The following is a 24,782-nucleotide window of genomic DNA, read 5'->3' on the forward strand; positions in this document are numbered from 1 at the left end:
ACCCTCCATCCTTAAAACTTATAATTTATTTCAGTCAGCACATGCGACATGTGACTCCTCCGGAGAAAGGGGAGCATTGCTTTCTGCAAATAACTAGGGCCCCGGTAGACGTATTCCTGTTAGCCCGAAAGGCGTTAGCACCGAAAGGACTTCAGCGGACGGACTGAAGGGGAATAATGCCGGGAGTACGAGGCTCTAAAGCTCAGTAACCCACGGTCAGACCCAGTAACTAAATTTCACACTGGTCCATACGGATAGAAACGCAAATCACCAAATCCGTCGATAAATAAAACTTAAAATTAATAACCGTCACTAAATAACGACCCTTTCCAACCCCGTAGGGGGAAGACATCCACCTTGTGATGTTACCGGTCATCACACCACCTCCTCCGTTACAAGTCCTGAGGGGCTTTACCGGAGGTCGTCTTTACAACCTCTAACTGATTACATCTCACAGTCATCAGTCAGGCCTCGGTCGGGATGACACCGATGTAAATGCCTCGGCAGACATTTGCGTCAGTAAAGTACAAATCAAATTTCGCCTTCACGTAGGCCTCAAACGGAGATCGTCACATCCAACCTTACATGATTCCCTCAAACTAACTGACCGCAACCGCGGAAGCGCGAACCTCGCACCTAGTCCAGATTTGACAGCACCGTTCGTGACTGTGATTGCCTCACAAAACGAATGAGTTTAAAGTTAAATCAGTGCTACACTCATACCAATCAAAATTATGTTTTACGCAACATAGAGATTCAGACCTACACCCAAATAAGTCGACCCATTTAGGTCACCTAACAAGGGGAACGCAACCTTATTCCGGTCCGCGCAGGAGCCGGGGACAAACCCCGCACCACCACCCGGTCCCATCATGGTGTCTCGCGTGGGACTATCAAGTTACGATCACGATCGCCACCGGCGGAGGGAAGCCACGCCCCCGGTCCCACGGGTTAACATACCCCGGCGACGCGGCCACCCCCACCAGCGTTAGCTCCAAAGCGAATCACAAATAATACCAATATAACCGTGCCACGATGCCAATGCGCCTACCTCCAACCCATCCAATGCCTAAGCCGGATCCTACCACGATCGAGTATCTCGATTAAACTCCCTCTGCAGACCGACACACAGCAAGGGCGCGAAGAAAACCAGCCACTATAGATTATTCCTCACAGATCATCCAGTTAATACGAAAATCCAAGAGGGAATGTATTCTCTCAAGTTTTTTTTTTTTTTTTTTTTTTTTTTAAGGGCGAAAAACGGTTGAACGTTATCATCGCCCGGAAAATAAATAAATAGATAAATAAATACATAAATAAATAAATAAAAATAATTTTAGGTTTTTAGATAAAATTAAAACTTAAAACTACTATCACAGAAACAAAATCCGGAATGGGTGTAAAAGGCCCATTCTCGGATAACAAAAACACTAATATGTAACTTAAAACTCTGTTAAAAACTATCACATTAAAAATAAATAAAACTTAAAGCTATGTTAAAAACTATCACATTAAAAATAAATAAAACTTAAAACTATGTTAAAAACTATCATTAAAAATAAATAAAACTTAAAACTAAAAAAGGAGATAAAACTTAAAACTAATATCACAAAAATCTTATAACTAATATCACAGACGAATTTAAAAAACATACAAAAAAAAACAAAAAAATCCGATAGGGAGTGTAAAAGGCTCCCTACTCGGATAACAAAACAATACATAGGACAATACATACAATTACTAAAGAATACATACTTATTAAATTTTTTGCATTAACCCTATACTACGTAAAAATATAAACATGCGGTTTAAAACCTCCTTATCGTCACGCAAGATACCACGGATGTTACTAGGAATTTTAAATTTACGACGCAATGCCGCATAACATATGCAGTCCACGAGTATGTGGCGCACAGTCACGCGGCAGTTGCATCTTGCGCATAGAGGTGGTTGTCCTCTTGTAAACAGGTACTCGTGTGTGACTCTCGTGTGTCCTATCCGCAATCGACAGAGTACTACTTCCTCACGCCGGGGTTTTCTGTATGAGGAGTTCCATGGTATCACAGAATCTTTAATCTGACGGAGTTTATTATCAACAGTAGCTGTCCAATCACCTTGCCACCTTGTTCTTAATAATTGTTTTACATAGTTAATGAAATCAGAAGTAGCAACTCGGGTGGTGAAAGGAGGCTGGTTACATGCTTCTTTGGCAGCGGAATCTGCATGTTCATTACCTGGAATCCCTACGTGGCTAGGGACCCAGCAAAAACTTAATTCTGTGTTGCGATTATTCAACTCAGCGATTGCGTTGTAAATTTCAATGACGATAGGATGTTTGGAATAAAAGTTCTTTAAGGCTTGGAGAGCACTACACGAGTCACTGCAAATAAGAATTTTTCTATATTTAGGGTTAATGATGTTTAGAGCCTTATTTATAGCATATAGTTCAGCGGTAAACACACTCGTAATACTGGGGAGACCAAACATATAAGTTCTCTCATTGACAACAAAAGCACACCCAACCGTATCGTTTTGTTTCGATCCATCAGTGTATACAACCGCGTCTGGTTTCGCCTTGGAGAGAACACACTGAAACATCTGCTGAAAGACGATAGATGGTGTTGATTGTTTATTACATGTAGTCAGGTCAAAATTAAAATTTATCAGGTTTATTCCCCATGGAGGATATGAGCAAGGGTACATAGGAAAGAATGACGGTGTGTCAACATTTATATGCTGCAGCAGACGCCAGGTACGGATACCTACAGGTGCAGTACGACGTGGATGATCCTCATACTTTCCTAGATTAGGATTTTTAAGGACTGACTCAAGAACCGGGTGATTTGGCTGTCCTCTGAGACGAGCAAAATAAGATAATAAGAGCTGGTCTCGTCTATCCCAAAGTGATGGTTCACCACAGTCTACAAGTAAGCTTGCGACAGGACTTGATCTAAACGCGCCTGTAGCAAGCCGAAGGAAAGCATGATGTACACTATCCAGCATTTTAAGCACGGTTTGACGAGCTGATGAGTAGGCCACACAACCGTAATCTAAACGGGAGCGAACAAAGGAATAGTAAAAATGTATCATACATGATCTATCGGCTCCCCACTTGGTGTTAGTAAGGACTCGCATCATATCTAAAATTTTGGAACATTTTGTTTTCAATTCTTTTAAATGTTTGACCCAAGTAAGACGACTATCAAAAATTAAACCTAAAAACTTAACGTAATTAGAGATAGTAATAGTCTCACCGTTCAGAAAAATTTGCGGAATAGAAGGGTTTCGTAGCCGAGAAAAAACTACACATTTTGTTTTTTCGGATGAAAATGTGAAACCAGTAATCCTGGACCAAGCTTCAAGGTGATATATAGTGTTCTGCAGTAGTCTCTCTGCTGTAGGTGCCGAACGGCTTGCAATGTAGATAGCAAAGTCGTCAGCGAATAGAGAGCATGAGACAGGAGCCTGAACACATTTGGTAATATCATTTATGGCTACAGAAAATAAGGTGGCACTTAATACACTACCTTGGGGCACTCCATTCTCCAAGATGACACTATCTGAGAGCGAATCATCTACACGAACACGAGCCGTTCGGTGATTTATGAATCCCCGGATAAAAGCAAGCATATTGCCCTTGATTCCCCATTTTTGGAGAGTGTTAAGAATACCACGTCGCCAGGCTGTATCATACGCCTTTTTTATATCAAAGAAGATAGCGACGAGGTGTTGCCGATTGAGGAAAGCGTTTTGTATGGCTGTTTCTAGTGACACTAAATGGTCAATGGAAGATCGTCCTTGTCGAAAACCACACTGTTCTGGAGATAGAAAGCCATGTTTCTCCAAGTACCATGTAAGTCTGCGGTTTACCATTCTCTCCATTATTTTACACAACACGCTTGTTAATGAAATAGGGCGATAGCTTGAGGGGTTCGTTTGGTCTTTACCAGGTTTTAGTACTGGTATAATAAATGCTTCTGACCAGCCAGGTGGGAAGACTTGTTCGGAGAATATACCGTTGAAAATATTCAAAAGTTGTTGTAGTGCCGAATTAGGAAGGTGTGAAAGCATGGAAAGGCGAATGTTGTCCGGTCCAGGGGAAGTTTCCCGTGAATTTTTAAGTGCATGTAACAATTCTTTAAATACGAATGGAGTGTTTAATTCACCAACCGAATCACCAATGTTTAACGACAACACCTCCATTTGTATCTTGTACCGTTGAAAATCGTTATTATATGATGAGGTGAGAGACACCGAGCGGAAAGATTTTGCTAGACTATTTGCCACTTCCGAGGATGATGAAAGGAGTTCTCCTTCATCAATAAGACCAAGAATAGATTGTTTCGGTGATCCGAAGATTGCACGAATTTTCTTCCATACAGTAGACGTGGAAGTAGTGCGTGAGATAGTGCTCACGTATTTCGTCCATGAATTCCTCTTAGCGTCCAAGAATACTCGACGGCACACCGCTCTAGCCCTGCGGTATAAATTTAGATGTTCTGTTGTGGGCCTACGATTAAATTTACGTAGTGCCTGCCGTCGATTCCTAATAGCAATTTTGCATTCATCGTTCCACCATGGAACGAAAGGACGTCTAGGATTACCCGATGTTTGTGGGATATACCTGTTGGCATTCTTAAGTATCATGGACGTAAAAGAAGAATATTGGTCGAGGATGTTCGCTCCATCGTCATACTGAGATTGGAATGCTTTACAGTATCCGTTCCAATCTGCCTTTTCAACAATCCATCTCCGTGGCATTCTTTTAATCTCGCAGTCTACACCGAAACTAATAATAATTGGTCTATGATCACTGCCGTGATAGTCATCACAAATCGACCAATTAATATGAGGGAGTACATTCGGTGAGCATATGGAAAGATCAAGGTTAGATGCAGCACCAGTTGATAAGGACATAAATGTGTGTGATCCATTATTCAGTAGGCAAAGGTCAAAATCTTGTCTCAATCTGTTTATCATATTTCCTCGAGTGGAGCAGAAGGTTGAGCCCCAGGAAATATGATGGGCATTGAAGTCTCCTACTATTAACGATGGAGATGGTATTTGTGTAAGGAGATTTGAAACATCTAAAGCACTGAACACAGTGTTCGGTGAGAGATACAGATTGCAGATATGCAATCTGAAGGGAATAGTGACCTTTACTGCAATAGCAGGAATGACAGTGGTTAGTTGAATTCTTGTAGCTGACACCCCATTCTTCATGAAAATCGCTACTCCACCACTCTCCCTACTGTCTACTAGGCAGTCGTATCTCTCGCAGAAGTATCCTCTAAGAGTAATTCGGTCATGTTGTAGAAGGTGAGTTTCCTGGAAACACATGATTAGTGGATCATGTGTGTGCGACAGTACTCTAATATCTTCAATGCGGGACCGAATACCTCTAACATTCCACTGAATAATGTTCATAAGTGTAAAAAACAAATAAAAAAATAAATTTCGGAAACTATATAATAATTAGTTGTACGTGATTCGGTTTTTCTTTTTTGTATTTTTTATTTTAAAGAACTCCGATGCCCTAGGGTCGGGTGGTTCTTCAACCATATCCTCCAGTATATGAGGTGATGGTGGAGGAGATTTATTTGAATGGGATGCTGTAGTTGACATCCCAGAAGAGATAGTTATGTGGGTTCCCTTTATGGGGAGCTTATTAGGTGGCTTACTGCCAGCTGTGATAGTCGCTATTCGTGGCGGTACGATTTTGGGAATAGGAACTTTCGTATGTATCATACTGTTTGATTCACTAGCTGCGACGGAGGACTTTTTGTTCATTTTTGTCAGCTCTGAGATAGTGGCTGTAAGTGAAGCTACTTGATCAGATAGCATCTGAACAAGTTTTTTAAGCTCATTGCAGGATCCGCACTGCTGATTATTAGCATTTATAGGAATTTGTTTAGTTGTAGCGGTGGCAAAAGATACGTCTGGTTTAACCAGGTTCCGTGAGTTGTTTATCTTTTTATATTCTCTACGTGCAGCCGGAAAAGATAGTTTTTGCTCCGTACAGATTTTGAGAATTGCCTTTTCTTCTTTAAAAGTTGGGCAATCTCGGGAGCGGGCTGTGTGTGGACCACTGCAGTTTGCGCATTTTTCACTTTCTTCGCAGTTAGTGTCATTGTGACCTTCTTTAGAACATCGAGCACAGATCTCTGTTTTTGTACAAGATGTTGTGGTATGACCAAAACCTTGGCATCTAAAACATCGCCGTGGGTTGGGTATGAATGGTCGTACCCGAACCGAGAGGTAACCCACTTTAATCTTCTCTGGTGGAACAGGGAGATTGAATGTTAATATAAGAGACGGTGTCGGTTCTTCTGTTCCGTTCTGCCGTTTCATTATACGTTTTACTTCAACAACATCTTGGTGGCAAAGCTCGTCAACTATTTCAGAGATATCTATATCTATAAGGTCTCTACAAAAGATTACACCCCGGCTCGTATTTAACGTTTTGTGGCATTCTGCACTTATATTTATGCCACCCATATTACGGAGCCGTAAGATAGATCGACTCTGTTCATCGTTGAATGTTTCAACCAGAATCGATCCGTCACGTAATTTCCTGATATTCTTAGGGGAGCCACTTACACCTGTTATGGTTTTGTTAATTAAGAAAGGTGAAACCTTTTGAAGGGAGCCACCTTCCTGACTATTTCTGAGTACAATGAATCTGATATTTTTATATTTTGATTTTAAGAAATTCTGTTCAGTAGGACTTTTATCCTCGTCAGACGAAGCTGATCGAGGTCTCTTCGCAAGACTTAAAATGGTGGTTTTTTCAGATGGACCACCAACCATCATAGTGTTTATTATTGGAACTGAAATTTTGGTCCCACGAGTACCGGCGAAAAATGGACCACTCCAGCAGAGCGCACGCGTACTGGAGCTAGAGCTAAATACAACTGGGTTCGCCCTGGTGCCCAGAGGACATCGTTCGAGACTCACTACGTAGAGCCATTCACCCATCGGCACGATTTGTTCCCACCTTGGGTTACGGTTGCGTTTCGTAAGATGTCGCAACACCACCGAGTGTAAATGTAAGAAATATCAGTGTAGGTTGTTGTTGTGTAATTGTGTATGTGTGTATGTTGTAATTTATGTAGTGTTCTTGGTGTAGTATATGTGTAAAATGTAAAGTGTTCCGCAGCTCATTGTATAGTGGGAAGAAAAGCTGCGGAGGCTAGGCCCGTGGGGACGCCAACCCCCAAAGTCTTAAAGAATAAGACTCCCCGTCGGGGTATTCTCTCAAGTTCCCTAAGAGCTCGTGAACGTTCGACCACGTATCGGGGACAGACGTAGACAAGGTGGTCCACTATATCATCAGTCCCACAATCCGGGTATTGACTGGAATCCACCAAACGAAACCTAGCCAAACTCGCCCAAAGGCACCATGCCCGGAGAGAAACTGTATGATATACCGATTGGGGGAGACCTATCCAATCGCACCTAAATCAGACACTATAGGAAATATACCATGCGTGTAGCGACCTGTGGGGGATTCGTCCCACCTGACCTGCCAAGACGCAAGGCCCCTGTCTTCAATCTCCTGCTTTCGTTCTGACGTCAACAGGTTATTTACCTTGGAAATGTAGCTCACCTTACACTCATTAGCTAAGAAATAGTCTGTGTTATAGCCTCCCGCTATAACACAGACTGCCTCCCGCGAGGTTGTTCTATAACCGCCTATAACAGTCAGCAAGAGGAGTCGCTGGGCCCGCAGGAAAATGTCCGCGCAATACCTAAAAGTCATGCAGTGAGCCCAGACAGGCGCAGCATACAACATAATAGCTTCGCTGACACCTTTGTAAAGGATACGCATGGTACGGTAATTCAACCCCCAATCGGGATGAATGACTACGAATTTCATAAAAAGCATCAGCCGCCTTTTTTGCAACATATTGTAGATGTTCCTTGAACCGAAAATTCTCATGAAGGATAACACCCAAGTATTTTTGAGTCGTAACGTACCGAAAGGAAAGACCAGTCATCCAGACCCGGATTCGTCGAATAGCAGCCAATCGGCCCTTAAGCAACATCATTGTGGTTTTCTCTGGGCTGAAAATCATCTTATGTTGGAGACTCCAGAGTCCTCTAGAGTGTCTCACAAGCCGGAACTCTACTTCGGTACGCGAATCCCTTTCAATCAGCAGCAGCGCATCATCAGCATAAGCGATGACACAACAACCACATGGCAACCTCAAACGTAACATAGAATCGAATTCTATGATCCAAACAAGGGGACTCAGAACACTGCCCTAAGAGCATCCTTTAGTTAAGGACTTACGAACCTCCGAGCCGCCGTCACGAAGGGAAACGGTCCGATGACTGAAATAACTTGAGAACACTTTTAGTTCATTTCTTGTACACTTACGCTTCTGCATCTGAAACAAGGCATGGAGCTACCATAAGTTATTAAATGCCCTGGATATGTCCAGAAAAATCCCCAATACATATTTGCATGAACTAGAGAAAGCTGTATACATCACCTTTAGTATGGCATTCCCAGTGCTCTTACCTGGTCGGAAACCATACTGGTTTTCCATTAGCAATGGTCAGTGGCCAATCTAACATTAATACGCAAATAAACCTACCTTCTCAAAAACCTTACCAATCACGGGCAAGAGCGTTAGGATCTTTGTCGCCAGCTTTGAACAACAAACCCACCGGGTTGGTCTAGTGGTGAACGCGTCTTCCCAAATCAGCTGATTTGGAAGCCGAGAGTTCCAGCGTTCAAGTCCTAGTAAAGCCAGTTATTTTTACATGGATTTGAATGCTAGATCGTGGATACCGGTGTTCTTTCGTGGTTGGGTTTCAATTAACCACACATCTCAGGATTGGTCGAACTGAGAATTTACGAGAGAGACTACATTTCATTTACACTCATACATATCATCCTCATTCATCCTCTGAATTATTATCTAAACGGTAGTTACCGGAGGCTAAACAGGAAAAAGAAGAAGAAGCTTTGAACAACAGCACCAAATCTCCACGCTTCCAACACGCCGGAAAGTGGCCGACGAAGAGCAACCTATTGTATATTCTAGTGGGAGGACCAAGAGCTACTGGAAGCGCTCGGACGAGGAGCTCCACTGTAATACAATCATATCCGGGGGCCTTGTGTCGTGCCATACTACAGATTACCTGGCGCACTTCCGTCACGGTGATCTCAGAAGACTGTAAGTCGGTCTCGAAAATCGCGACTTCCCGCCTGACACGGGTGGTATGAAACCTCACTCACCATAGTGTTATCCGGTAGCAAATCATTCAGCAAAATATTGAGGACACGGTCCTTATCAATTACCACACCGTCGCGGGTTGACAAGAGGACATCTTTCCTGCGCTTATGTCCAAGGATTCTATACACAACGCCCCAAGGGTTTCTATTCTCTTGCTCCTGAACGAAGGAATGCCAGGAATTACGTCGGAGGACCTAATCCTATGAAAGTACCTAGCCCTCGCTCTGCGGTATTCTGTAGTTAGGACCGCACGCCGATCGGGATCACCCGCTCGTTGAGCAGCCCTTTTGAGTCGGTTCACAGACTGCTTCATTGCTGTCAGATTCCGAGACCACCGACCAGATATACGTTCCCGGCCAGTTCCTCTATGAATGACGGCTTCAGCCGCCGCCACCACCGCAGAAGTGAGAAAAAATCTCCAGTCCGGACTCCAACAAAGAGGAGAATTTCGACCACTCCGCCCTCCTATGCAGGAAGTGCCCTCAGTTAACAGGAAAGTGTCCCTCATGGCCATCGCGCAGCTCATCCGCTATTTCAAATAGTATCAACTGATGATCCCGAGAACAGTCGTCGACCACAGACCAGTCAAGGACCCTGCCAGGGATGTCCCTATCAATGGATAATGTCAACATTTGTACCTGAAAAGGCCCTTTGTACGTTAACCGTACCAACATAAGTGAGCAACTGGTCTGCAACATTAAAGCCCTCAAAATTGTGCTGCGCAATGAAACTGTCAATTAGGCCACTGCCATGATCAGTGATCCCCTGTGCCAGAAAAGCGACTTAGTGTTAACATCGGCACCAACAAGAATTGGACCATTACCCACAATATGAAGGATCCTGATCCTATCCCATCTCGCTAGGTGTTCCTCAGTGAGATCCCTGTATTGGAAATATGAATAATAACAACTGTAAGGTTCTGTCCACGAATGGCAAGTCTGACCACAACATGATGCCTGTCTAAAACCTGCCGTATAAAGACATTATCAAGTGCCTTCCTGCATAGAATTGCAGACATACAGGTATGCCCTACAGAAAACTTTACTTACAATAGTTATGTTAACCATTACATTTAGGTTCTTTTCCGCTACCAAAAGACCATACTTAAAAAAAATAAAATAAAATCTTATCCACTACATAGATTGCATTAAACTAAATAAAATATAAACAAAGTTCTATAAATGCAAAATATAAAATAACTTAGACATTTACTAGACTAGGTACTAAATGAAATATAAACTGTTTCTCCATAAATCTATTAAATTATAATACTTATAATAACAACAATACAATAATTTATACAGTTATGTACTGAGAAGTTTTGTGTAAGCCACTTATGATACATTTTATCAACATATACTTATAAATAAACCAGTAAATTTTTTTAATTATAATTCTAAGTTCAACTCTATATAAAATGAACATTAAAAATCTAAGACACTTTACTGCCAAGAATAAATGTACAGTAATTACTGCCAAGAATAAATGTACAGTAATTTTTTGTTCAGAATTAAAATTGATCCATAGAGTAAAAACATTTATTAAGGAGTTATTTGTTGTTTTTATTTCTAAATTTGATACTTCTGAGGTGTTTTAATTTAGTAGGCAACTTCTATAAAATGGATCTCTTTTCAATAAAGACCTTTCAAATCCAGGACTAAATTGGTCCTAACTTAGGACTCCTGGGTCCAGATGTCTCTTTGTTCCTTGTTAAATTTATGAATAAGTTGATTTTAAGAGAAATAATTTTTATATTTATTACATTACTACAATTTGGTAAACATTAAGCGAAAAATGAGTAAAAATCTGATTTTCAGTAAAAATATGCAACAAGTTACCCTAAAACTTAATTTAAATGTAATTAAGTTTAGATGATGTTTCTCAAATCTAAAAATTATAAAACAAAGAGGAAAGATTACACCAAAATAAGCCTTTAAGAATGTTTAGTTGATAGGTAAATGGATAAGCATTTTAATAAATGAATTCTATTGCTTAATTATTACAAAAATAATCAATATAGGTATCAAAATTCAAATTTTTAATATTTACACCTTTCTCTTTTTCTGTTTAGCCATCGGAACCACTATAAGGTGTTACTTCAGAAGATATGTATGAATGTAAATGAAATGTAGTCTTGAACAGTCTCAGGTACCTATTCTTATTTATTTACTTATTTTTTATCTTACTTATCTTTTATCCCAAGGCATGTAAGATATTTACATGAACTCTGGTAGAGAAATGTATAAAAACAGATTTAATATGATTAATATCCAGTAAATTTGAGTTAAAATATGATAAAGTTTTGAAAAATGTATCCTTTATGTTTACATTGAAGCTAATATTTAATTTATTACAACACCTATAGTTGTATCACTATCGTACTATTAACAATTAATATAAATGATAAAGAAGGCTGGGCCTAAGGGCTTTATGGAATACTTTTACCAACTCCAATTAAAGGGACTACATTTTTTTTTTTTAATTACTTTTTATAGCTGCTATTTCAGTACATTGTACAGAATTTGTTAAATTTGATTGAAAGATGGTATTTGATAAGTTGCAAACATCCACTTAATTTGTTCAAAAGTTTATGATTGATATTGTTGAAAGCTTTTGTCAAACCTTCATAGATTTTAGAAAGCTGACATCATTGGTTAAATAGAACAGGATAGAAAGAAATCAGTTAATGATGAAATTGTACAGAAGACCTTTCTGAAGCAATGCAATATTGATAGGGGGTTTGAAAGAAAAACTTATTGAGCTCTCCTACTGCTCACGGATCACTAAAATATTTAGAATTGTTACATGGATGAGGGTCCAAGTCATTACTTTTAAAACTGTTTATAAAGTTCTATAAAAATTTCCTAATAATTTTCTAATACTTGCTATATTTTTGTCCATGACAGTAAACAATGAATATTATTTAAAACTATATGATTAAATAAACCAAATTTTATAAATATAAAATTTTTAATTACTTCAATTGTTTTCTTTTTAGGCCATTTTCAGGGACTGGCTCTATTTAGGCTTACCATATTTTTTGGGTCCAACTCAGCACGTATTTTTGAAATTAATTAAAAGTCTTAACAGTTTACTGAAACATTAAACTTTATTCAGTTGTATTTTTCACCATACATGACTTTTTGCAGAAATGGTTTGTTTGTTTTAATTATATCATAAAATTCATAACAAGAAAGCTCTGAATTAATTTTAACATTTAGCAGATGTTCAACAGTAGATACTGAAAGTCTACCCCTTCCTGCAGTCCAAATGTTCCCCATAATTGAAAAAACTCTCTCAACTGGAGCAGATGTCCCAGGCAAAGACATTGCAAACTCAACCATTTTAGAAATATTGCAACATGAAATATCAGTTTTTTGAAACACCTTAAAAATTGCTTTCCACTTCTCTTCAATAGTATCTGGTACTTTGTCAGAACTTGAATCACAACCTATCCTTTGATCTTTAATTACCTGGTTCAACAATGTACATTCATCAAATAGGTCACCAACATTTTAGGAATCTTTTATAATTTCATTAACAACTTGTGCACTCTCTTCTAAATCAGACCAGGCAATTTCAGTTGTGTAAATTTAGCAACTGAAACTTACTCACTTTACCAAAACTGGTTGTCCACAACTCTAAGTATTGGATGCTAGAATTATAAAAATTGTCTACACTTGAGAAGAAGTTTTGTTCCTGAACATCATTATTTTCTTTTAGAGTCATAGCAATTCTTTGGCAGAAGATGGTATAAATTTGTGGGTTTTTCTTTCCCGAAGTTGACAAATTAATTCAGAATATGTTTGAAATGCTTCTGTTGCTGTGATAGTATTAGCTTCCAATTTCAAAACTACATTATTAAATAACTGTAGAGTACGATATAAAAATCTCAAAAACAGTTCACTTTCTCTATTTTCAAAAAAATCAAAATAACAAACTAAGGAACCTTGTGCTGCTATGAGATAATACCTTTTTACCTTTTTGCAATCTGTTTTCACAAATTCACAGAACTCTTTAAGTTTCGTTACTCTTACTGTATACATGTGAAAATAACAATAACTTCTATGTCCAGGAGTAGAGAATCACATGCTCTTTGAACTGAATTGTGTACAATGTGGGCTGAACAACTAATTCCTAAAATAAACTATAAAAAATGCTGAGTCAAAATTTGACTCACCTGACACTTCATCAAAATTTAAAAGTTTAACTTGAATTCCCTCCTCCAGACTGAAATATCTTACAACAATCGGACCAAGTTTTACTTCACTTCTGTTTGAGCTATCCATCATTACTGTTTCCAAAGAACACAACACATTATCAAATATAAATGGGAAATTACGTTAACAATAACTGCCTCAGTTTTGGTTTTAGCAGATGAAAATTTTGGGTCATGTAACTTTTTAACCAGTTTAGATGTGCAGTCTGATATTTTGAAACCAAGTTTGTGTCTAGCAGTGTGGTATGAAAATGTAACTTCTTTAGCAGCACAGTCCAGATCACTGTTACTGTTATTCCCATCTTTGGCTTCAAAAAAATCTCTTATGTTTGCTGAAGCAGTAGCATTAATAGCACTCCTAAGTTCCAAAAATTTTCACGTGTCTTCAATATCACCCTTTCCTTTATGTGCAAAAAAAAATTTTGCAGTACATAGTGTGCAATAAACAAGTTCATTGTTACTGAGATTACACAATTTCAAAAATTTGTATTCATATTGCAGGTTAACATTAAACACACATTTTCTTTTCCCCATTGCTAGACGATGAGAAAAAAGGAATAGAGATAAAATGATCAAAGACGTCTAGACGAGTTACTTCACATATGATAACTACATAAACACATTAACCCTGTTGTGTTGCCAAATGACTAAGTAATAAGTTGGGGTGAGATTGGTAACCACACCGCCGTCAAAAACTCGACTTTTGTGCTTGCTCCAAGGTCGGCTAAGAGATGCTCAGACATAAGAGAATATTTAAAAACGTGATGTTGAACACACAGGTCTAAAATTAAAAAAAATCCACGCCAGTCATAAAATTCTCAAACCCTGGACAGCATTAAAAAACCAGGACTGTCTGGGCTAATCCCGGATGTATGGTAAGCCTAGCTCTATTTTTCTCACTTGGGCATTTTAGCTGTTGATATTGCTAGTGGTTTTTTTTTAATTAGATATGTATATAGAATGTGAACGAAAAGTATGTTATATTTGAATTGTGTCTGTTCTCTGAGAATATGATTGTCATGTGTTTATTTATTACAGAAGTGTGTTACGATGTGAGCCTTTCTTTTGAGAATGTGTACAATGTCAAGATTTTTGTCAATGTTGGTGGATCTGTTTTAAAAAACCAACCTTACAATTTAAAACCAAATGTAATATTTTAAAATTGACTTTAATGTTCCTCATTAACTTCAATGTAAAATAACCTACTAGGCTATAAGGTACAAAATATATTTATATTTAAATATATAGCTTAAAGTTTGCTGTACATTGGTAAAATTGAAAACAAAAAATCATTAATACATACCGACACATTGTTGTTTGTCTTCATTAAAAGTGTATCCAAACGCACAGCTTTTCGTTTCATCTTGTCTAATGGTAACTGTTGAGAGTACAGCTCGAGAAGGGGCATTTGTTACTGTAAATAAGTTCAAACATTATAATTATCTTTTGTATTAGAAGCTGCAAATGTTATTTTATTTTTAGTCTTAACTCATTAATTTTATCTTTCTCTTAGCTACCGGATCACCAGAAAGGACTTTCACAATCTGTGGGATGTAACCTATCAATTTGAGATCTCTAGGCCCAAAATAGACTTAAATCATGCAATCCATAATAAATACTTTTAAATGACATCAGAAACTGATTAATAAATATAAACATTTAAACCAGTTATGTTGACAGATTTATCTATTTTTAAAATTGTCTTAATTAAATGTTATATTTTTTATTTACTGGAGTTAGCCACAAAAAAGGTTGAAAATGTTATGATATGAGTATAAATTAAAAAACTTATTATATTAAATTATTTTTGGTTGAAATTGTCACTAAAAATGAATATGTTTGGTTGAAATTGTCATTAAAAATGAATAGCTTTACATAACTTTACTTTTAACCAATATCAAAAAACATTTATTTTATTGTAAAGTTATTATATTACCTTGAAGTTTACTTAAATTATCATTAATTTCTTTTCAAAACTATCAAAAAGCAGTTTAAACACAATACAGGTTTTTTACTTTTGATTGTTACTCATAACCGTAACTCAAAATGAAAATTTTTACAATCTAGACTACAAAACATTATATAATTAAAGTTCTTACAGATGTATTTTAAATTTAATAAATTCAACTTTAAATTTCTAGATTTTCATATTAATAATATTTATTTAGATTATTAATAATTATTTATAATTTCATAAAGGTAGTCGTAGCAAGACAACCATATCACACCATTGTAATGTATATTATTATTCTAAATGAAATTATTTTGTTTTACCTGGATTTTGCGGAACTTCTAAATTTCTTATTTGTTCACAATAAAAGCTTCCTGGTTCATTATGACATGTTTCATGACTCTTACAATAATGGAGACCCTCAGAACACTCGTCTATATCTGTTAAAATAAATTAAATTAGTACCAAAGTCAAATAAAATATACTAAATACAAAATAATTGTGATTGTATTTTTAAAAAGATATTTTATTGTTCAAAAATGTGCTTTTATTTCTTAAAATTGATTTACTAAGAGTTTTCATACATCATCTACTTCCTAGTTTGCTATTTTTATGTCATAATTTCTGCTCTTTTCCCTGCTATTAGCTGAAATAAGAAGGCTGCCAAGGTTGCAACCTGATGTCTGTATGGCCTTGATGTTTAGGAACTAGATCTTAAATATTTTAGAGGTCCCAAAGTCCATATTCCTGCACTATTTCAATAGAAGTTCAGAAAAATAATATTACACTGTCAATGTGTTGATGTACTGTGCTTTGCTGAGAACATGGTTTATCAATTTCCTTCATTATTACTTGTCTTATCGACCAACAATGATAAAATACTAAGATGATTATTTTAAGTAAATTAAACTGTAAAACAATTTATAATGAAAAATAAATCATATTCAATAAACCCATAAAATAATGTCTTTACCTATGCAACTCTTGTTGTCTGAATGAAGGCGATAACCTTTGTTACAAGAACATTCAATGGATACTCCAGTATCATGACACTTATGTTGACATGGATTATTTATGGTACACCTGGAACAATGTTAGTGAGTATGCATATAGTGAGGTACTTGTTATTTATTGATGTTCAAGCAGCCAACATTTGGTAACAGATACATTTATTTGAAAGTATTTTATAATATATTATATAATGAATCATTTATGTGTGACACTGGTTGTGTGTTCATGTACAAATTTTAATGAGGAAGCTGAAATAACATATGAACACAAAAAAGTACTTACATAAAGAATACTAATGAACATTGAAGCGATGAAAATGAAACAAACATTATATTACATAATAAAAAATACATTACATAGATACACTATACAACTGTAGCAGCTACTAAAAGAACAGTTACTGCAACTATACAGTGTTTCTAAAATGGTGGGATGGATATACTTTTTCAGATTCTACTTGAAAAAATAAACAAAAATTATCCTTAGGAAAAATGGCAATTTCTCCTTCGATCTCCCTCTGTCCGCCATTTTGTTATTTTTATATAAAAATTGATATCTCAAGTTCGGATACAAGAGTCACATTAATATTTGGTAAATGTCTTGGTAATAATGTTTTAAAATTAGCAAAAAATTAGGAATTAAATATCTTCAAAAATTACAAAATGGCAGCCATGTTTATTTTTCAATTCGTTGTATCTCCGTAAATATTATTTTTATCAAAATTAATGTTATTGCTAAAATATTAAGCCTTTTATTTTAAAAATAATGACATGTTATTTTTTAAAATCGATTAACAAATAGCCGAGTTATGGCAGAAAATTGATGTAATTTTGTCTGTTTTCATGTCCTCCACTTTACATTCAATTCGATTAAATATTGTATTTATTTATTGTTAATTCTAGTATTGTAAATTAGTATTAAATTAAGTAAAACTTTTTCACAATAACAGACCTAATAATTAAAAAAATAAAACAACTACCTGTGATAATCTTACATTAATTATTGTAGAACATTAGGTGTACTTAAACAGTTAACAATTGTTATAAGTTATTAGAGATGTTCATAGTGTCCACCGTTAGAAATTACCAAGCCTCCAGTCTTTTACTGAGAGATTGTCTTAACCGTTCAAAAATTTCAAGAGTATTCCTAATTTTTTGAAGTTCATTTTGGATTCTTTGTTGAAGATCTTCAATGTTGAGTTGAATAATCAATAATATGCTTCAAATGGCCCCACAGGTAGAAGTCAAGAGGGTTTAAGTCAGATGATCGGGCAGGCCAGTGCACTGGCCCTTTCTGGCCTATTCATTTTTTATGGAAAGTTTCATACAGGAAATCTGGTACAAAATAACTGAAATGTGCTGGGCTCCATCGTGGTGAAACCACATATTTCCTTTTAATTGTAGAGGTACATCTTCCAAAAAATGTGGAAGATTTTTGGGTAAATAAGCAAGATAATTTTCTCCATTTAAACGATTTGGTAGAAAGACAGGACCCAAAGGATAGTCATTAAAAATACCTGTCCATATATGTTCAGGGAAAATCTTTGTTGATGGATACTTTGGAAGGATTCTTGTCGTTCCAGATACACTGGTTGTGGTAGTTTTGAACACCATTCCTGTTGAAAGAAGCTTCATTTTTACATTGTTAACATGATCAACAGTAATAGTCGCTGTGTAAAATTATTCAAAAGTGAAAAATTAATATCGATTGTTTTATTTTTGTTTAATATTAAATGTTATTGTGACAAAATTATTACTTAATTTAATATTAATTTACAGTACTATAATTAACAATAAATAAAAACTATTAATATTTAATTGAATTGAACGTAAAGTGGAGGACATGAAAACAGACAAAATTACATCAATCTTCTGCCATAACCCGACTATTTGTTAACCGATTTAAAAAAAATAAAATGTCATTTTTTTCATAATAAAAGGCTTAATATTTTAACAAAATATACTTTTTAATAAAACTAATATTTATGGATGTATAACACATTGAAAAATAAACATGGCCCCCATTTTGTAATTTGCAAAGGTATTTAATTCCTGATTTTTTAATAAGTTTAAAACTTTATTACCAAGATGCTTACCAAGTATTAATGTGATCCCTCTATCAGAACTTGAGATATACATTTGTACATAAAAATAACAAAACAAACTACACAAACATATCAAGTACCTCAATAATTAAACTGATACCGGTCAATTTAAGTGTACAATACGTGCTTTTATAATGTTAATTCTAAGCACATAATATTTTTAACATGTCACATTAATATCAAGGTATCATAATGCATCAGATTTACTACAAATTAATATAAGTTGCTAAGTATTAATCTTAAATTACATGTAATCTGTTAAATTTATATAAAAGAGATAGAGTACGCTACACTTAGATATATGTTCATTAACGATATTAATTTTTAATTTATTATGAAATATACACTAAATATGTGAATAAGAACGAGAAACAACAATAAACTTAATGTCCAATGAAATATAATAAAATATATTTATATAAGCTTATAAATAGTATAAATAGCCGTATAAATTAACAACATTAATAAGAAATCCATATAAATTAATAGTAACTTCGTAAGGTTAATTAAACACCTCGTAAGGTGCGACAATAAAGTAATGAGACTGATTTTTCTTTGCAAGATGTGGCAACCCTACAGCTTGCCTAGGCACACCATCTTTGGCCTTGGTTTTTACTTCTAGTCCAAGCGGCACATTGATACAACTGCTCAGTCGTGAGTTGTGCTGTAATAAGTGAACACGTGTTTGTGTCTCTCGTCACAGAAATGAAACCGCAAAATATTGCGCAATGGTATGCCATTTCTTTTTGTGTTAAATTGGGTGAAAACACGACGACAACTTATGGTAAGCTTCAGAAGGCTTCTGGAGAGGAGGTTATGTCAAGAGCTCAAGTTTTTCGGTGGCATAAAATTTTTAGTGAATGCAGAACGAATGTTGAAGATGAAGACCGCAGTGGACGACATCAACCTCACGGACAGATGCCAACTTGACCAGGGTGTGTGAAATCGTATGATCTAATTGAAGATTATCCGTGAAAATGATTGCAGAAGAACTCAACATCAATCGAGAAACGGTTCGTCTAATATTAACTGAAGATCTTGGTATGAGAAAGATTTGTGCAAAAATGGTCCCCAAAAATCTCACACAACAACAGCGAGAAACACGGAAAAATGTGGCAGCCAATCTGTTAGAGCAAACGGAAATCAATCCAGATTTGTTGAGCCGTGTTATCACTGGTGATGAAGGTTGATTTTTTCAATACGATCCAGAGACAACGCCAAAGTTCGCAATGGTGCTCAAAGGGATCACCCAGACCAAAAAAAGCTCGCATGTCAAAGTCAAAAGTGAAATGCATGCTTGTGTGCTTCTTCGATTCCAAGGGAATTCTTCATAAAGAGTGGGTGCCTCCTGGACAAACAGTTAACCAATATTTCTACAAAGAAATTTTAGAAAGACTTCGTAAACGAGTTCTTCGTTTCCGTGCCAACATTACTGATAATTGCTGCATCACGATAATGCGCCATCCCATACGGCTCTGTCAGAACAGCAATTTTTAACCTCAAAACAAATTTCAGTACTACCACAGCCACCTTATTCACCAGATATCACAACGTGCGACTTTTTTCTATTTCTAAGAGTCAAAATGGCGGTCAAGGGACACCATTTTCAAACAACACAAGATGTCCAAAAGCTGTGACGAGGGTCTTGGAGGATATTACAGAAGATGAGTTCCAGAAATGTTACCATCAATGGCAGAAGCACTGGAATAAGTGTGTGCAATCAGAGGGGAACTACTTTGAAGGAGACAACACTAAACATGACTAAAACGGTAAGCAACATTTTTTTTCATATCATTCTCATTATTTTATTGTCGCACCTCGTATGTTTGTTTTGCTAGACTCACTAACATAATAAAAGCATCTGACTATTAAGGATTTATTTTAATTTAATTAGAAATCTTTTCCCTTTTAATATTTTGAGGTCACATGCAATTTTTTATAATGTATGACACCAATATTGTAAGTATCTTGGTTAGCCCTGTGGGTAGTAATCCATATTCTTTGTATATTAATTATGAGTCTAATTATTTTAAAATTATCTTTGGGGTTTTCAATAGTATAATTATTACACTGTAAACAAATAAGGAATAAATTATTAGAATTTTGTTTAGTCTAAATAACAGCCTCTAGAAATCCCTGTAACCTGATCCTACACTCACCCTGAGTGCCCTATTTTAAAGGGTAGAAATCCTGTTTACCTGAGTTTTCCTTCATGATCCCCATACAGTTAGCCCACATGACATTGCACTAACATAATTTTATTATATACATTCAGTGATAATTTAGTATCTGTAATTTTTGAGAACTCTTGCAGTTAAACACAGCTTAGTACAGACACTATTGGTACAGAGTGTCCCATATAAAACGCAACCCAACCTTATATTGGTAGGTATTGAAATAATAAAAAGGGATGTGTAAATGTAAATGTGATCCATTATCTTACATTTAGAGTAAATGTTGGAAGTGGCCGCCATCTTCTTGAATACAAGCTTCAATTCTTTTTACAGCGTTTCTTGCAACTTTTTTCAAAGTTTGTGGCTGGATATTTAATACAGATTGTTCAATATCGACTTTCAATTGTTCAAGTGTTCGTGGTTTGTTGCTGTAGGCTTTTTCTTTGAGGTAACCCCATAGAAAAAAATCCGCTGCAGTCAAATCTGGAGATCTTGGTGGCCACAAGCCTCGACCGATAACACGATTACCAAAGAATTCCTCAACGAAATCAGAAGTTGAACCTGCGTAGTGCGATGTCGCACCGTCATGTTGTAGCCAGCAGTGTCTGTCTTCCTCTTCCAAGAGTGCAATGAACTGAAATAAAATATCCTGATATCGTTCTGCATTAATGGTGTACTCGAAAAAAATAGGACCGATTATTTTCTTCCGCGATATCGCGGACCACACGCCCAACTTCTGCGGGTGTAATTGTTTTTCGTGATAGACGTGGGGATTTTCAGCACTCCAAATTCTACCGTTTTGGCTGTTTACGTAGCCATCCAAATGAAACCATGCTTCATCTGTGAAAAATAACGAATCCATAACATTAATTCCCTCACGCAGAAATCGACGGAACCATTGACAATATTGAAGCCGTTTTTCTTTGTCGGGCTCAAGAAGTCGATGAACCGTTTGAATGCGATAAGGTCGTAATAGTAATTGTTTGGTCGCCCGAAGAACAGTTGATTTAGACAAATTAATTTCAGCATTCAAACGTCTGATCGATTTATTTGGCGAGGCGAGTAATCAGTCTTTGATTTCAGTGACTGTATCTGTATTCAACACTGACGCAGATCTTTTGTGTTCCTTGTTATTAACAGAACCAGTCTCTCTAAATTTTGCAACTAACCTTAATACTGATGTTTTGTTAGGAGCTGGTTTATCTGGGTACTTATGGCGAAACAAATCTTGCACCGCAACCACTGATTTCATACTGAAGTACGACTCAACAATGAAAACACGTTCATCTAGCAAATACCATCTTGTCTCTAGCAATACACTGAACGTTATGATTGCATTGTTGTTAATATTGGTAGTGTTCTACTGCGTCGCCGCGATGTTCAGATGTTGGACGAGTCCAATTAAGTAACGAGTAGGGGAGTAAGCTTGACTTTTGAAATTTCATGGATGAGTGATTGATGGGTTGCGTTTTATATGGGACATTCTGTATTATCAACTCTATCGTAGCTAAAGCTCTTCACCATCAGCAATTTAAAGAATTTTTAATTGAGATAGAGAGTGAATATACAGATCTTCTGCTACACAACAAGGTCCGGTGGTTATCTCGAAGAAATGTTTTAAAACGCTTTGCTTCCCTGTTTACCGAAATAAAGGCGTTTCTCTTCGAGAAGAGTATAAACTACGCAGAGCTTACTAATGAACTATGGATCCAAAAATTTTATTTCACGGTGGATGTTACTGCCCATCTTAATCATAAATTACAAGGAAAAGGAAACACGATCTTTTCGATGTTAGAAGAAGTAATTTTATTCGAAAATAAATTATCGCTGTTGCAGAAGATTTTGAAAGAGAAACCTTATATCAATTTCCATACCTATCAGGTTATTGTCGAGAAAAGAAGGTTAATATTGACACCTGTTATTTTAAAACAATATTGTTAAATATGAAAGAAGCCTTTCTCAATAGGTTCAAGGATTTTAGAAACAGCAAAGCGACGTTATCGTTTGTTATAAAACCTCTAAATATAGCGGTATCTGAAATAAACTTCTCTCCCTTTAATATTGATATTGGACGGTTTGAGATGCGGTTACTGGATCTTAAAAATAAAGAAACATGGAGCTCTAAATTCCAACGGCTGTGTGCAGACCTAGAGCTATTGGAGAAAAATAAATGTGAACGAAGTTTACAGCACAAGCTTTCTGCCTTAAAAGATCTGGAGAGAGAAGATATGTTGATTTTTAACACCTGGAAAAGCATTGCCGACTCATATGACCAACTGAAGAAACTGGCGTTTGGCGTTCTTTCCTTGTTTGGATCTACATATTTATGCGAACAATCATTTTCAAGCGTGAACTTTATCAAAAGTAAATTAAAAAATAGGCTTATCGATGAGAACTTAGAATCGTGTCTAAAGTTAAAACAACATCATACAAACCCGACTTACCCCTACTTTCAAAGGGAATGCAAGGACATCGTTCACATTAGAGGAGAATTCGAATTTTATAAAGAGCGCCTTTTGGAAATTTTTAAATAAATATTATCTTTATATAATATCTATATGGTATCAGTTTTGTTTAACACGTTAACGCCGGAATGTACCACCGGTGGTATGCAGTTTTGATAAAAAATAAAGAATTATTTTTTGACCCCAGGTAAAAATAGAGCAAAATAAATTTTTACTATAATGTCGATTAACAATAATACAATATTTTTAATAAGCTTTATTATAGAATTATGAGCCATGCAACTTATTTTTATGAGTATATATGGAGTAAAAGCGATTTTATAGGACACTTTTCTTACTTATATCCCAAATTTTCAGATAATTTCCTATTTACATTTTTTTTTTAAATTCCCGCCCTATATAAATCTTACAAACCGCTCCGGCATCGACATGTTAATGTACCGTTGGGAAAATATAAACTTTTTAGCAAAAAAGCTACAGAATGTACGTATTACCCAGATTATTTCTATAAAAATGTCTTTACAGAAGCAAAGTTTACGTTTTAGAAAAATGGCTCTTTGAATTAATTGCAATTTTGTATTTATTATATTTGGCTCTTTGGCTGAAAAGTTTGCCGACCGCTGGTATAAGGAATCCAGTTAAATACATATCTATAAATTTAGTTTTTAACTTATTTGTCCTAGACACTTCCAAACTGATAATCAAGGGCGGAGATCATTTCTGTAACATTTGTTTAAAGGTTAACTTTTTTCTTAATTTGACTTTAAATTAAATTAGACTTAAAAAATTTGACTACTGATACTACAACTGTACATTTGAGGACAAATTATAGTATCGGTATTTGTTAAAAACACTTATTGCAGTGATTAAAAAAAAGATTAAACATAATTTAGGTTTTTTTTTGATAACTCAATAATAATAATAATTTTTTTAATTTATTTATTATTTTTTTTGGGGGGAAGGAAGATGAAAATGGATTTACACACGGAGTGCCGGGCTTCCGCTGGTGGTCTTATCAAACTACCATCAGCAGAGGGGTGGCTAAAACCACCCCTCTTTCTGCTAGGACTCGGCCCAGAACCGTTTTACTCATTACTTCAGGTCGAGTCCTCCTATCCTAACCTGAGAAGGCTGCCATCTAGTTTGTACCTGGCTCAGGATTATCCACGTCGTCCTTCTTGGTCCTGAGTATGCCCCCGAGAAATCGGGCCACACTCTCCCAGCTGCTCAGATTCCGGAGCATCATCGCAATCACAATGTGGATGCTCAGTGCTCCGAGATCCGCCTCTAGTGTCCCTCAATCTGTCGTCCACAAAGCACACTCGAAAAAGGTGTGCTGGCGTCGTCCCATACATCGGGGCAATAGAGGTAGTCGGAGGACGGCGCTTTTCCTATGGCATGGAGTTAAGCGCGGAAGTACCCGTGACCCGTTAAAAATTGGATCACGTAATACCTCTCCATGTCGCCGCTCTGTCCACGGTCTCCCCAGAGGGATAAGCCTTTCGGTCCATCATCCACTGGTCTCGTGGTCCCAGATCTCTTGCCAGGGTAAGAACGTGCGTGTCCGTTCCTCTTTGACGATGTTCTCATGTTCTTCGCCTGCCCACCAC

At 36.4% G+C, this 24,782-nt stretch overlaps 1 protein-coding gene across 1 annotated transcript in view; it reads right to left on the bottom strand.

The window, feature by feature from the left end:
• LOC142322595 (uncharacterized) overlaps window positions 1-24,782 on the bottom strand; it is a 98,804-nt gene that overhangs the window by 62,944 nt on the left and 11,078 nt on the right. Inside the window, exons 4-6 of the mRNA XM_075361671.1 lie at window positions 16,392-16,501; window positions 15,742-15,858; window positions 14,771-14,881 (exon numbers count right to left, since the gene is read on the bottom strand). Coding sequence (XP_075217786.1) covers window positions 14,771-14,881; window positions 15,742-15,858; window positions 16,392-16,501 — 338 coding nt within the window. The remainder of the gene's footprint in view (window positions 1-14,770; window positions 14,882-15,741; window positions 15,859-16,391; window positions 16,502-24,782) is intronic.

The sequence above is a fragment of the Lycorma delicatula genome, chromosome 4 (genome assembly GCF_047948215.1).
Source record: "Lycorma delicatula isolate Av1 chromosome 4, ASM4794821v1, whole genome shotgun sequence".
Lineage (NCBI taxonomy): Eukaryota > Metazoa > Arthropoda > Insecta > Hemiptera > Fulgoridae > Lycorma > Lycorma delicatula.